The following is a 16,087-nucleotide window of genomic DNA, read 5'->3' on the forward strand; positions in this document are numbered from 1 at the left end:
CTTTGGCACAAATCAGTGCAGCCTCATTTATCACCTTTTTAGTACTGAGTATTCCACGGGGAGAATTTGGTAAATGATGCAGACTGTAATAGAAAAATAAGTAGAAAAATAATAAACAGTAAACTGTCTTTCAGTTACAAGTGTTAAAACTAGAGGTACCAGAACCCAAACCTCTATTACATTTGTGTCAAAAACAGTGAGAAACTGTACCTCCCATTTATCATTTTTCATTCTGTCTGCTATCGTCTGCAGGCTGAAGCACTACATATAATGCGATTAAAGGTTTATTGTAGACAAAAGCCTCTTATGTTGATGTTGCTGCCCGAAAAACCTTTGACAATGACATATTCCTTCCAGTGAAATCCACAGTCTCTGAACACAAATCAACTAACACAACCCAGAAAAAGCAAAGACGGAGGTGGTTCTCTTTCTATCAGCGTTGATGAAGATATTAGAGATGGCGCATACGACAGTGCCACTTCTGTTGATGTTTTTTCTATCTACTCTATCCAGCAACTCGTCATTCCAGCCTGCTCTAGTATTAGAAATGGCCAAGATTCTTTTGGAAAACTACTGCTTCCCTGAGAACCTGGTTGGGATGCAAGAGGCCATCCAACAAGCTATCAACAGTGGAGAAATCCTGCAGATTTCAGATAGGAAGACCCTGGCAACTGTGCTCACAGCTGGAGTACAAGGAGCATTGAATGATCCTCGGTTGACCATTTCCTATGAGCCTAATTTTGTCCCAGTGATGCCACCAACTCTGTCATCTCTTCCAAAAGAACAGCTGATCCGGCTGGTGAAAAGCTCTGTCCAGGCGGATATCTTGGAAAACAATGTTGGCTATCTACGGATAGATCGGATCATTGGGGAGGAAACAGCAGTAAAGTTTGGCTCGCAGCTCATGGGAAATATCTGGGATAATATTGCTCACACATCCTCACTAATCTTTGACCTAAGGTACAGCACAGCTGGAGAGCTCTCTGGAGTTCCTTTTATTATCTCCTATTTCTCAGACCCTGAATCCGTTATTCATATTGACACTGTATATGACAGGCCTTCAAATTCAACCAGGGAACTATGGACCATCCCATCTATAGTGGGGGAAAGGTATGGAAAGAAAAAAGATGTCATTATTTTGACCAGTAGATCCACAACGGGGGCTGCTGAGGCAGTGGCGTATGCTCTAAAAAACCTAAGGAGGGCCACCACAGTTGGAGAAAAGTCTGCTGGTGGGTCGGTGAAAGTCCAAAAAATAAGGATTGCTCAGTCGAAGTTCTACATAACAGTTCCTGTGGCAAGATCTGTCAGTCCAATTACAGGTCAGAGCTGGGAGGTCACTGGTGTTTCTCCAAATGTCCACATCATTGCCAAGGACGCTGTTGCAAAAGCCAAATCACTTCTGGCTATAAGGAATTCTATTCCAAAAGTTGTCCAAAGAATCTCTGACAAAATCGACCAGTTCTACACGTTTACTGAAAGAGTTCCAGCTCTTCTTCAATTCTTGGAATCTACAGACTTCGTGTCTGTCATATCTGAAGAGGGTCTAGCAATCAGACTCAACCAAGTGCTCCAGACTGTGTCTGAAGATCCCAGACTGACAATCAAATACATGCCAGAATATGCAGCCAATGTAGAGGAAGGCCATGAACATGAGAAAGTTCCAGACGAACCTGGACTATTAACGGAATACATTGATACATTGCTCAAAGTGGAAATTCTCCCAGGCAACACTGGTTATGTCCGCTTTGACAGGTTTGTCAAGTCTGCTGAATTAGAAGAGGTCATGGCTAAAAAGGTATGGGTACCCCTCAAAGATACTGCTAACTTGATTATTGATTTGCGCTATAACACCGGTGGATCCTCTACCTCTCTAGCCATTATTTTGTCTTATCTACAGGACACATCACAGAAGCAACACTTTTTTACAATATATGACCGAACTCAGAATAGTACAACAGAACACAACACTTTGCCTAAAATTACAGGACCAGCGTATGGCTCAAAGCGGGAGATTTACGTGTTAACCAGTTATTACACAGCAAGTGTTGGCGAAGAGTTTGCTTATCTGATACAGTCATTACATCGTGGCACAGTCATTGGGGAAATAACATCTGGTACCCTGATGCACTCAAAGACCTTTAAAATAGAGGGGACCAATATTGCCATCACTGTTCCTTTCATAAACTTTATCGACAACAACGGAGAATTCTGGCTGGGAGGTGGGGTGGTACCTGATGCCATTGTGCTTGCTGAAGAAGCAGTGGACCATGTTCATGAGATTGCTGAATTTCACAAAGGACTAAATTCCCTCATACAAGGAGCTGGAGATTTGTTAGAAGATCACTACGCAATCCATGAAGTCGCGCTAAAGGTTAGCAAGGTGCTGGTAAGTAAATGGGCTGACGGATTATACCGCTCGGTGGTTGACTTTGAGTCTTTGGCATCACAGCTGACAGCAGATCTCCAAGAGACTTCAGGTGATCACCGACTGCATGTTTTCCACTGTGAGGTTGAGCCTGAGTCACTTCATGAACTCTCAAAGATTCCTACAGCAGAGGAAGTGGGCTATATAATTGATGCTCTTTTTAAAATTGAGCTTCTACCAGGTAACATTGGCTATTTAAGGTTTGATATGATGGCAGACATAGAAGTGGTAAAAGCCATCGGGCCGCATCTCATAAAATCTGTTTGGAGCAAGATAATAAATACAGATGCCCTCATAATTGATATGAGGTACAACAGTGGTGGTTATTCAACCGCGATTCCACTTTTGTGTAGTTATTTCTTTGATGCAGAACCTCTACACCATCTTTACTCTGTTTTTGACCGAACAACAACCACAATGACAGAAGTCATGACAATTCCACAGGTGAGAGGTCAAAGATACGGATCCTCCAAGGAACTATTCATCTTGACCAGTCATATGACTGGGTCAGCAGCCGAAGTATTCACTTGCACAATGAAGGACCTAAATCGGGCCACAATTGTTGGCGAGCCAACAACTGGTGGGTCTTTATCAAGTAGAACCTATCAGATCAGAGACACTGTCCTGTATGCCTCCATTCCTAACCAAGCTGTTTTTAGTGCCATCACTGGAAAAATGTGGAGCTTTTCGGGGGTTGAGCCCCATATTGCTGTCCAGGCAAATGAGGCTCTATCTGTAGCTCAGAAAATCCTAGAGTCAAGGTTGCTGAAGAGAGTGCAAGGTAAACAATAAAAATGCGACTAAAATGACTAGTTAATTAGTTTTTCTGCTTAGGCACCACTTCAATGTAAATGTGTGTGTTGTTGTGTTCCATGTGTAGCATGTGTGGCCTTGTAATTAGATGTTTTGTTTTTTATTTAATTTCTTTGGCTCTGACAGCAAAGTGCAGGGATGGCTCAATAGGTAGAGTGTTTGCCCCATGCACGCAAGGTTGCAGGTTCAAATCCACCAAATGGTCTCCACACACTCCTCCTCGGTTGCTAGATTGGTAGCTACCCACTGAATGAATGGGCATGCTCGCTCACTGAGCTAAACTGGCACCTAAAGTAATTTTATTTTAAGTCATGGGTGTCAAACTCATTTTAGTCAATGGGTACTTTCCTCAGATTGATTTTAGATCCAAAATTGTGGGTCAACTCAATGAAGACAGTGGTTTTAGAGAATCTTGAAACTCATGGGGACCTTGATACTTTCAAAAGAACTGTCTGTGTTTCCAGCACTTTTCCCTATGTTCCCACAGATGCAGGCACCTGTTGGTCTTTAAAACAGTCAATAAGTAAAATAGCATAGGAGTGATCTTATATGCAGCACAAAAGGATCAGAGATCATTCAGAGGTCAGATCTTGCAAGAACAAGCAACTGCAATATAACAGAACAGTCTAAAGATCAAAAAGGGGTAAAGAAACAAGTATATGCTGGAAAGCTTCACATTTAGCACACCGTTCATTTACAAAACTGATGAACAGATTTGTCTCAGTTTCTCAACATTTCTTCAGCTCACTTTTATTACATGCATTGAAAATCACTGGATTTTTAAAGATCCAGCCCTCAAATAATATTACAGTACACTACAATAAAACTATAATAAAATTAAACTTTTTCCATACATTTTCACTCCTGTTCAGTTAAGCTTGCTTAATCACAAGAAGATTTTATTTAAAAATTAGAAACTTTAATTAATTCTCTGCTGTTTTCACAATTGATATTGCAAAGATATTCAGTGGGACAGAGTTGACCAAATGGTATGTTTGACACCCTGATTTAAAGGCAGTGTTTTTTAGTAGTTTAACAAAGAAGGTCTTCTATTATACCAAACTGTCATCAGTTGTTGGTTTGTTTTATATTTTTTTGGCATTAGGCTTCACGTAATCTAGTCTTTTTACTTTTTTCGAAGGCCTTTCTACAGGAACTCAACTTCACTTCAATATGAAATTTTAAGCTCCAAGAGCACTTGCTTGTTATTCCATTTAGAGAGACTTTGAGTAACTAAGTAGCATGAATTAGTATTTGATCTTATTACAGAAGGGAATGTATAAGCTGTGGACATTTTAACTGTGAAAAGCATGTGATAGTTGATGATTCCTTTACAATACATTTGCCCCATTTAAGTGTGAATATTGTGTAAGTAAAACAACTTCCAGTTATTCATAATATAGGAAAGGTTTTCGTATTTTTCTTTCTTCTTTACTTGTTTTCTCTGTGTTACTCTTTAAAATTATCACATTTTAAATTATATGTAAAATAATGTGGATATTCTTTCGACCCTGTCACGTGAAATCCCTTTTTGTTTTTTGTTTGAGTTTGCCTACTTGTTTTAGTGTACTTTTGCTTAGTTTACTGTAATAATGCTCTATTTTTTATTTTTATTTTTTTGTTTTGGTCTTTAACAAAAGAACAGTCCAGCAGAGGGAGCAAGTACCAAGCAAACAAACCTAAACCAGATCTCCCTCTTTAGTTTTCATTTGTGATGCTTTGCTGTTAAATGTGTATAATTTCTAAAAATAATAAAGACTTAGGTGTTTCTCAGTTATTGATGGAACATTATTGATGGTGTATTCGGCATTTGCTGGGTTTTTAATGTTTTTACAGTTATTCTCCATTTCCATTGTTTTCCTTCTTCAAATATTATGTAAGATTTAAGATATAATGTTGACCCCCATTTGTATATTGTATTTGCAGGTAGTGACTTCCCCAGGTCATATCTTCACTACCCTTAATGCCTTTCTTGACCTTTATCAATTATAAAACTGACCTTATTTGACACAGGAACCTTTCACTCCAGGATACATTGCGTAACTCTAGCACCAGTATCTTTAGCAGCACCTTGTATTACTACATCTACTTAGCTAGGTTGTTATTACCTTGCAGAAGCACTCAGGATAATGCGATTAGAGGTTTAATGTGGGATAAATCCTCTTATGAGTGTACTAACCAGAAACCTTGCAGCCAAAACAGTGCCATTTGACAGAAGACCTCTTTGGGGAAAGAGGTTTGGTTCAACAACGTGCGTTTTGTGTCTGCTCGCTTTTTTGTCAGGCTGAACTGGCAAAAAATGGCAAAGACTCTCGTTCTGGTTGCATCTCTGCTAATTTTGGGAAATGTTTTCTTTAGCCATGCCTCCTTTTCCCCCAGTGTCATCGTAGACATAGCAACAATCATCTTGAACAATTACTGCTCACCAGAGAAGCTGGTGGGGATGAAGGAGGCAATCGAAGCAGCCAGCAGCAACACGGGTATTCTCAACATGCCAGATGCCGAAACTCTGGCGAATGTCCTCAGCAGTGGGGTTCAGCACACAGTCAGTGACCCACGCCTGAAGGTCTCCTATGAGCCAAACTACGCTCCTGCAGTTCCCCCAAAGTTGCCTCCCCTGCCCCCTGAGCAGCTCATCGCAGTCATCCAGAACTCCATGAAGCTTGATATCCTGGAGGGCAACATTGGCTATCTGAGGATTGATCACATCCTTGGAGAAGAGGCAGCTGAAAAGGTTGGTCCTTTGCTTCTAGACCTTGTCTGGAGTAAAATCTTGCCTACATCTGCCCTGATCTTTGACTTGCGCTACACTGGCAGTGGGGAAGTCACTGGGATCCCCTACATTGTGTCTTACTTCACCGAAGCTGAGCCTCTGATTCACATCGACAGCATTTATGACCGTCCCTCGAACACCACCACTCCATTTTTTACTATGCCGGATCTGCTTGGGCAGAGATATGGTGCAACTAAATCCATCATTGTCCTAACCAGCAAAAACACCAAGGGCATTGCCGAAGATGTTGCCTACTGTCTTCAGAATCTGAAAAGGGCCACCATTGTTGGTGAGAAGACAGCGGGAGGCTCGGTGAAAACTGATAAATTTAAAGCTGGTGATTCTGACTTCTATGTCACTGTACCAACTGCTAAGTCTATCAACCCCGTTACTGGCTCCACTTGGGAGGTCACAGGTGTCACCCCAGATGTGGAGGTAAATGCTGAGGATGCCCTTGCTACCGCTATCAAGATCATCAACCTCCATGCCCAAGTTCCAGCAATCATTGAGGGATCAGCAACCCTGATCGCTGACAACTATGCCTTTGAAAATATTGGGTCAGATGTTGCAGCAAAGCTCAAAGAGCAGCTGGAAAGTGGCACGTACAATATGGTTGTCTCCAAGCAGAGTTTGGAATCGAAGTTGTCTGCTGATCTGCAGACCCTTTCTGGGGACAAGAGCCTGAAGACCACCAGCAACACTCCAGCCCTACCACCAATGGTAAGACACTCAGACTTGAGGTTGTTATTTTGTTTCAGTTTGATGGACAAAAGTTCCTGTTAAGCAAATGAACTGGTGAGCTATTTAAAATATAATGCAAAATATTGGTCACAATTATGATACATGTTAAGTTGGTGCCTGTTGATTTCCACAGGATTATACCCCAGAAATGTACATTGAACTGATCAAAGTCTCCTTCCATACTGACGTATTTGAAAACAACATCGGCTATCTGCGTTTTGACATGTTTGGAGACTTTGAGGAGGTGAAGCCTATTGCCCAGGTTATTGTTGAACATGTCTGGAACAAAGTTCTCAACACTAATGCTTTGATCGTTGACCTCAGGTGAGTAATATTACTCGACATGACAGTCCAAGTTTCTATTAAAAACGTTCCTTGTGTCTACATCAGTCATTAAAGCTGCTATAGCTCAACAGTCTAGCTCTTAATAAAGTGCATTTGATCATTATTGAAGAATGTAGAATGCTTTTTCCTCAAATCGTCAGGTTGATGTCCAGAGATAGCCTAATGTGGGTTGACATCCATCAATAAAAAGAAATCACAAATGACCATTAAATTTAACTAAGAATCAAACCTTTCCATGAATGAATTTGCAGGAACAATCTTGGGGGGCCAACAACAGCTATCGCAGGCTTCTGTTCCTACTTTTTTGACGCGGACAAGCAGATTGTGTTGGACAAGCTTTACGACAGATCATCTGGAACCATCACAGAGCTCCAAACTCTGCAGGAACTCACCGGTAGTTAAAAAAAAATCCAGTCTGTGTATTTTTTTGAATATGTGCAATAGATTTCAGTAGAAGACAGATGTTTCAATAAGAATCTGGTAAAGATTCAAAACCAGAGCTGAAACGAGACGTTCATCTGGTATCCAGAAACTTGTCTCCAAATTGTTCCCATTGCTTCATATATATATATTATTTATATATTCATTTATTTATATATATATTTATATTTGCAAGTCTGATGAAACAGTGATACGCAGATTTATGAACAGACAAAAAGGCACCTTTGCTTTTTAATACGAACAGACCAGCTGGCCCTGTGCTGGAGGTTGTAATGCTTTCTGAATTTAATACCAGTCTTTCAAAGTTATCTGCAGGGCAGCTGTGGTTAGAATATATCAAACTATTTTCTCATCTGTACCCTCACCTGGAACCCCACGATATAATCCAGCCTCTCTGGCATACAGTTATCCATATCCCTTTTCTACCAGCTTGTTATCATGCTCAAACTTAATCCTTTCCATTATTCAGAAATAACTTACTTCCCTTGTTTACTTGACTTTCAGCCATATCTCTATCTACCTTTCTCCTATTCAGGTGTACGGTATGGCTCCAAGAAAAGCGTAATCATCCTGACCAGTGGAGCTACTGCTGGTGCTGCAGAAGAGTTTGTTTACATCATGAAGAAGCTGGGCCGCGCCATGATCATTGGCGAAACTACAGCTGGGGCGTCCCACCCACCCAAGACCTTCCAGGTCGGCGAGACCGATATCTTCCTCAGCATCCCCACTGTTCACTCCGACAATTCTGCAGGGCCAGCCTGGGAGGGAGCCGGCATTGCACCTCACATTCCCGTCCCAGCTGATGCTGCCCTCGACACCGCCAAAGGCATATTCAACAAGCACCTCGCAGTTAAAGAAACCAAGTCCTGAACAAAGTCATGGGGGACACAATCACCTCTTTGTTTTGGCAGCCAAATAATCTCAAGAGTCTAGACTTGTTTAAGAAGTGAACAACGTAGGTTTTATGTAAAAAAATAAAGTATAATCTGTTGCTCATAACTAAGCCTTTTTAGTCTGTTCTTAAAGTAGAGGAAAGTTTTCTGTAGTTTTCATTTCTGTCAAATATTACTGTGCTGAGGTGGTTGAGAATGAATGGCTCTCAAAAGCCTATGCAGTTCTTTGTGAAGTTAGTGTTTGTCAAAGATGTCTGGAAAAAACATCAACAAAACTTTGCAAAATTATAATTAGGAGCTCTGTATAATAATCAATTTGTTACTCTGATGAAGAAACTATCACATGTGATGTTCTTACTGTGGATACAACATGCATCGTTTTTCCACTATGTAGTGAACTTCGTGCCATGTGAACATTTCTGGGTTTTATCAGACACAATAAAAAACAAACTGAAATATATGACGGAGAGTGTTGTGCTCATTTTTTAAAGCATGGTAAAATGGTAAATGGCCTGTATTTATATAGCGCTTTTCTAGTCCCTAAGGACCCCAAAGCGCTTTACATATCCAGTCATCCACCCATTCACACACTGGTGATAGCAAGCTACATTGTAGCCACAGCCACCCTGGGGCGCACTGACAGAGGCGAGGCTGCCGGACACTGGCGCCACCAGGCCCTCTGACCACCACCAGTAGGCAAACATGGGGTGAAGTGTCTTGCCCAAGGACACAACGACCGAGACTGTCCAAGCTGGGGCTCGAACCGGCAACCTTCCGATTACAAGGCGAACTCCCAACTCTTGAGCCACGATCGCCCCTTGGATAGCATGACATAAGATAAAATGTTTTTTCATCACTACAAAAGTTATTTCATTATTTTAACAGTATATTTGGTTTATTTTTGTATAAAATGCAAGATTTACAGATTAAGGGAGAAAGAAGACTTTACTTGATGTGCAGATGGTGTTCAGTAGGTAGAGTGGTGGCTCCATGATCGGAAGGTCGGGGGTTCGAATCCAGTGAACGGCTACCCCGAGGTACCCCTGAGCAAGGTACCGTCCCTACACACTGCTCCCGGGCGCTTGATTGGTGGCTGCCCACTGCTTCACTGAGTGAATGGGTTAACTGCAGAGAGGAATTTCCCCACGGGGATCAATAAAGTATACATTACATGATGTTTAGCTCTGCAGAGCAATGCACATTTAGTTCAAGGGATGATGTGCAGTTTTTCAGATGGTGTGTTTTTTTTCTTCAGTGATATTTCAGTTGGGAAGATTACACCATGTTATGTGAGAAACTGAAGAACTATGTTTGCCTTGGATAGATAAGTGAGCACATGTTTTGAGCCTGGGGCCACGGGATTAATGGAAAAAAGGGATGTGATGCAACAAGGCTGCTGTTTACTTTTCAGGAATCTATTTTTCTGCCTGGTTTTTGTACAAGTGACAGCATAATAGATCACAGCAAATATGGCTTTGGAAGAGGAAATATGAAAAGAGACAGAAAACTAGGACTTTTTCCTGGCAATTACTACAAAAATCAGTGTAGAAAGTAAGCTGAAAGAACAAAACAACTAGATTCGATTTTGTCGGATTTTGTTAGCTGCACTCAGCCTGAGCTGTCCTTCTGATGTACTCATTTCGAACTCTGTCCATTCTGGTCATTCTTAGCATCTCCAGCTTGGCCTCGTGTATTTTGGACAGCACCACCATCATCAAACCAGACATCATAGCAGGTGTACCATCCATCTTGTAAATCTTGCCGTCCACTCTTACTGCTATCCTCCTGTCGCAAATCACTCCTGACACTTGTTTTGACCCACTCCACCCTGCCTGCATGCTCTTCTTCACTTCTCTCATGCACTGTCAGTTGATTTGGATAGTTGATCCCAGGTATTTCCACTCATCTACCTTCACTAACTCTACTCCTTTCAGCTTCACAGTTACATCTCTCTTCCTGTTTTCTGTCCTGTTTCTATTAACTGTCATTTCTCATTTCTTTCAGATGTTATTTGTTCAAGATGTTATCAGGGTAGCAGCTGATTTTGTCAGTCTTTCCTGGCATACACTTTTGTGTGTCAAAAACCCTTTGGTCATATTGGTATTTTGGAGCAACAAATGACCATATTTGATCATAGAGTGAATGATTACCTATTAGCTAATGAAAGCTCAGATGACAAGATGCATTCAAGCTCCAAAACTCAAAGAAAAGCTAAACAGGTTATTTATTCAAAACAAACCAAACCAAAGCAAAACACACATTTAAAAATAGGACGCCATAATTTCTAATTAAGTCATCATTTAAGTGTATTCATGGCTGTTCAAAATAATCGTACACCTATTTCTAAAAACATATTTTAGAAGAAAGAGATTACCTCATGTGATTGATGTATGGCAGCACTCACACTTCATGTGAGGGTTTGCTTTACTCTTTAAATGTGCCCTTCACCATATCTGCCACACTCATTACAGTCTTTGCTTCACTGAGTTGTAATTACAGTGGATATTGCTGCTTATAGTTAACCATCAGCAGCATGCTGAAAGTAAACGAACAAATGAGGACAAAGTGCTAAAATGCTAGGCTCGATAAATAAACGCGCTGGTGTGGCTTGAGGACGCAGTGCCACAGTGAAGTTCATATACCTTGTATAATTGTAATGATATAAATTGTTGTCACCCATGCGCCGGTCTGCCACGTGAGGGAGGCGCAAAATGGGATCTTGAGCCATTTTTTTCTTCTTTTTTTTTCTTTTTGCCTCCCTTCCTCTCTCCTCCTCAAGATGAAATTTGAAACCTGGGCCATTTCAGCCAAGTCTGTCCCCCGGGCTCTCAGTTCCTCCGGCTTCAAACACAGCTCTGCATCACCCAGCTCCATTTGGCTTCTTTAGAACTAAATCACTTTTGACACACTGACAGGAAAATATTATCCGTTTTTACGAACCACCCATTCAATTAACTTTTTATTTTTTGCAGGTTTTTTTTTCTTTTCTCTTTCTTTTTTTTGCCTGTCAGTTGCATGTGGATTCAAAACTATCCGAAAAAGAGCCTGAAGACCACCAGCATTAAAAAAAAAAAATAAACCTCTCTGAGTCAAAACACTTCTCCTGCTGCAATCAGGCCGGGATGCGGGTGGTCCTGATTGTACACTGATCTCAAAATAGTTGAATCATCACCGGCATCCTTTCTTTTGTCTCGGTAGCATCCCTGTCTCTCCACTTATATTGTTTGTGGGATGTAAAGACCCGCTGAAGTACTTTGGCTTGTTTTGGCATTTTTTCCCCCTCTCCATAAAGGAATTACGCTGTTTCGCCGGGAGGAGAGATTATGGCAAGATTTTTGTTGAACATAAGTCTCGTTTTGGTTTTGTTCGGATTATTTTTGCTCTCTTTTCCATCTGCAAGAGCCGAGCCGGGGTTGCTGGATGAAGAGGAGGAGGAGAGCTCCTGCCAGGGTGCTTTTGACCTGTACTTCGTGCTTGATAAGTAAGTGGAGGTTGTTAGCAATACACCACAAATAAGCTAACTTTTTGTTGTTGTCAGAGGTTTTTTATTATTATTATTATATTTTAATATTCTTTTGAAGCATGTCATTCTCAAAGTGTGAACAAACTAGCCGCCGCTGTTTTAAGGAAAGGGGAATGATAGAAAAGTTTAACTTTTGACATAAAAAAAAGACTGAAAAAAGAAAAAAAAAAGTCGGGCTCGAGAGCTTGCAGCCGATTAGCATCTGCGCGTGTGTGCGCGCGCGTGATGACGTTGGAGAGGAGGCTGACTGTCAGAGTTCAGGCTGCTGAATAAGCGAAAACACCGAGTGGGGTTTTGGAAGCAAATCCCGCGATATATGTTGGCTTAAATTGTTTAACCCTCGTCTTCTATATCTGGCAATTCGTTTTTATAAAGAAATACAACTTTTTAAGCAGTTTCCTTTATTCCCATCCATTCCGAAGGGATTTTTTTTTAATGTGACTGCTCACCGTTCGCTCTTTCATTTCCACTCTGTACGCCCACATAGGAAAAATGTTGTGGTTAAGTGACATCTTTGAACTGGACTTCAACAGCTGGAGAGAAAATAAAATGTCAGAGAAACTTCTGGAGTGCCTGCCCTCTCTCCTGCTCGCTATTTTCTAACATGTCATTTTTTCTGCATTTACTTTGAAGACATGAACATGACTGTGATTCAGTTATATTCAGTTTATTTTAGAGCACAAATGGTACAAATGTTGTGGAGAATCTGTTTAAAGCAGTGATGCTGCTCTCATGTTTTGACTGCCAGCAGTTATCTTGAGATAATCTTACTATGATTAAAAAACATTTAACCAGCAGCACCTACAATCTAATTTGCGAACATGAACCAGTGCCAGAAATGGGAGGGGAAAGAAGAGGAGACAGGAAACAACAACATTTATGGATAATGTGGTATTAATTTGCTGAAGGAAATGTTGCACACAGCACCTTTTTTTTTTTTTTTGGTGGGGAGGGGGGGCTTCATGGGGTATTTAAAGCATCTCCGTTGCCATTGGCTTTTTCCAGAGGGGAAAAAAAGACTCCATATGTAAAGACGGTAAAAGGGTCTTCCTATGTCCATTGAAGTTTACAGAATCTTAGTAAGGCTTAGTTTTTTCCTGGAACTCAGTCCCAAGAAAACACATGCAAAGACACACACATACACACACACGCAAAACACAGGACTGCTTCCCAGATGTGGACGGCTGTGTTCGTCTTGTGCTGTGAGGTAAACACTGACACATGCTGCAAATAAAGAATCTGCTCATTTTTTCTGTGTGTCTGATGCTATTGTTAGCACTCTTGCGTGCTGCGGTGCCCACTCCAAGGTTGACTAACAAGTCATCATTTGCGGACTTCAAACGAGAGGAAGCTCATTAGAGACCGGTGTCGGCCTCCTACAGCCGTCGCTCACCACCGATCCCTGAGGCCTCAGCTGGCTTTATGAGACACAGTCTCAACCCTGTGCCCTGGTTTATCTTAATGAAAGGTGAAATCATTTAGCTTATTAATACATAAGCGCTGTAGTCATTCTCGTTTTTTTAAATATGTGAGGCAACACTGGGTGCAAAGTTGTGTGTTTCATTCTTTTTGAAGTGTTAAGTTGCTTTATAGTAAGATCAAGCCAGATTCACAGATTTCAACTCTGTTGTTTTTCACTTTTTAAAGATCAGTTTTAAAGCTTAAAGCTGTGCTAGTGGAGCTCTGAGGCTCTAGTTAAGCAGAGCCATACTTTGAGTTAAATCCTCACAAAGACATTGCTAACATGTTGGTGTTTAGCAAGTAAATGTTAGTGTTTATACCCTAAACACACAGTACAGTTTAGGTTCTTCTGTTTCAGTCCTCACCATCGTGATGGACAGACTAACCACCTGATCGATCGACTGCAGATCAAATTGGTAGTTTGTAGAAAATTCGATGGATCAGTTTAAATGTAGAAAAAGGGATGCATGCTGTAAGTGGAGTTTATTGCAGCCTTGAGCATATGATGTCATGTGATGGCTCAAAGTTGTGAGACGCTACTTGTTTAGACATCTGGGTAGCTGCACTCTGATGACAAGGTGGCTAATGGCTGCATGGCAGTCTGCTGAATTTGAAACATCTGGGACAGTGTTTGGAAAAAGTGGTTGCTGTAGCAATATACGTTATTTTAAAATGGTATGTGCCATGAAGATCTGTATGTGAAATTCTCTAGGAGCGTCCAGTCACAGCCTGAAATCCAGTAAATATAGATGTTGGGTCTCATTTTAAGCCCCCAAACCACACACATCTAAGTTCTACTTTAATACACAGGCCATTACATCTAATATAATACAGATGGTTGTGTAAATGGATGCCTTCCAACACATATGGTGGTAAGATTTACAGTATACATATGTAGAAAACAAAGGGTGTCCAGATAAAATGTTATGAAAGAAGAGTACTCGCTGACAAAAACTAAAAATTGTGTTAGTAAATAAAAGTTAATAAAAAAAGGGTTTTAGGCACAGTAACCATCCATAGTTAATAATGTGACATCATATGCCTTTGTTGTGGTGTATTGTTTATGGTCCTCAAGTTAACACAGTAACAAGACTAAGAAGTGTACGAGCAGCTCTGCGAGGCTGTGCTGTAAGCATGCTGACATGCTGCCAAAACGCAACATGTTTTTATCAGCTATTAGCAAAAAAAAAGAAGAAGTTTAGTGAAATAAAGGTCAGCGATATGGCATCATCAAACTCGTGCTAATTCCACAGAAGTCAGTGTATTAATCTTCGTTCGTCTCTATACTGGGCCCCTGGCTGTGGACAGCCAACCCTGGGCTGTTCGTGGCACAGTCATTTTCTAAGTAAACTGCGCATGTACACTACCAGTCAAAAGTTTGGGCACACCTTCTCATTTTATGGTTTTTCTTTATTTTCAAGACTATTTACATTGCAGATTCTCACTGAAGGCATCAAAACTATGAATTAATACATATGGAATTATGTAGTAAACAGAAAAGTGAAATAACCCAAAATATGTTTTATATATGGTAAATGGCCTGCATTTGTATAGCGCTTTTCTAGTCCATAGGACCCCAAAGCGCTTTACACTACATTCAGTCATTCACCCATTCACACACTGGCGATAGCAAGCTACATTGTAGCCACAGCTGCCCTGGGGCGCACTGACAGAGGCGAGGCTGCCGGACACAGGCGCCACCGGGCCCTCTGACCACCACCAGTAGGCAAACATGGGGTTAGTATCTTGCCCAAGGATATTTGGCATGCAGCCAGGATGCAGCCTGGGATCAAACCACCGACCTTCTGATTAGTGGCTGACCTGCTCTGCCACCTGAGCTACAGCCACCCCAATATTAGATTCTTCAAAGTAGCTACCCTCTTTGCAAACTCTTGGCATTCCCTTGATGAACTTCATGAGGTCGTCACCTTAAATGGTTTTCCAACAGTCTTCAAGAGTTCCCAGAGATGCTGAGCACTTGTTGGTGCTTTTGCCTTCACTCTGTGGTCCATCTCATCCCAAACCATCTCGATTGGGTTTAGGTCAGGTGACTCTGGAGGCCAGGCCACCTGGCACAGCACTCCAGGACTCTCCTTCTTGGTCAAATAGCCCTTAAACTGCCTTGGATAATAATAAAGGATTTAGATTTAGGCTTTTGAATAGCAATAAATCTCATAGGATGATAGGGTCCCAAGACCAATACTAACATGCCCTGACCTACAGACTTAGGCTTACAAACAGCGTGCAAACTAAACTAAACCAGCCAACAGATGATGTCCCGACTTTCCAAACAGGACGTTATGAATTTATCATTTAAGTTAGCTTGGTGCACTGTGCATGATGTTCCTAAAATCATGAAGCCTTTTAACCGCTGTGATAATATGTTGCATATCTTTAAGTCCTATATAGCTGCGGGTTTGCATACTTTTTGCATTTGCTGATTCAGACCGGGTGGGTCGCAGCTTGCTGTTTTATATGGAACACATTGCCTGAGGAATGGTTTTGGGTGTGTTCATAGCAGATAAAGGAATTCACATATAGGGTACATGTTAATGTTAAACCTCAAAATGAAGTTTGCATTTCTTTTGATGGGTGGGTGCAGATTCAAATATGGTAAATCAACAGTATCCGGTGATTGAATTTATGCAAAAATGCATTACAACAGTGTT

The 16,087-nt window shown here is 41.2% G+C and overlaps 3 protein-coding genes across 3 annotated transcripts in view; all 3 read left to right on the forward strand.

Moving 5' to 3' along the window:
* The first annotated feature begins 362 nt into the window (after positions 1-362).
* Positions 363-3,355, forward strand: irbpl (interphotoreceptor retinoid-binding protein like). Its single transcript, XM_026177154.2, has one exon. It carries the CDS (start codon positions 443-445, stop codon positions 3,218-3,220), a length of 2,778 nt encoding a protein of 925 aa, XP_026032939.2. The 5' UTR covers positions 363-442; the 3' UTR covers positions 3,221-3,355.
* Positions 3,356-5,425: 2,070 nt separating this feature from the next.
* Positions 5,426-8,894, forward strand: rbp3 (retinol binding protein 3). Its single transcript, XM_026177155.2, has 4 exons — positions 5,426-6,734; positions 6,889-7,079; positions 7,352-7,494; positions 8,077-8,894. The coding sequence occupies exons 1-4, from the start codon at positions 5,541-5,543 to the stop codon at positions 8,409-8,411; spliced, it is 1,863 nt and encodes a 620-aa protein (XP_026032940.1). The 5' UTR covers positions 5,426-5,540; the 3' UTR covers positions 8,412-8,894.
* Positions 8,895-11,273: 2,379 nt separating this feature from the next.
* The window catches only part of antxr1c (ANTXR cell adhesion molecule 1c), a 36,102-nt gene continuing 31,288 nt past the window's right edge, over positions 11,274-16,087 (forward strand). Inside the window, exon 1 of the mRNA XM_026177156.2 lies at positions 11,274-11,915. Coding sequence (XP_026032941.2) covers positions 11,758-11,915 — 158 coding nt within the window. The 5' untranslated portion in view covers positions 11,274-11,757. The remainder of the gene's footprint in view (positions 11,916-16,087) is intronic.

Source organism: Astatotilapia calliptera, chromosome 8 (assembly GCF_964374335.1).
Source record: "Astatotilapia calliptera chromosome 8, fAstCal68.1, whole genome shotgun sequence".
Taxonomy (NCBI): Eukaryota; Metazoa; Chordata; class Actinopteri; order Cichliformes; family Cichlidae; genus Astatotilapia; species Astatotilapia calliptera.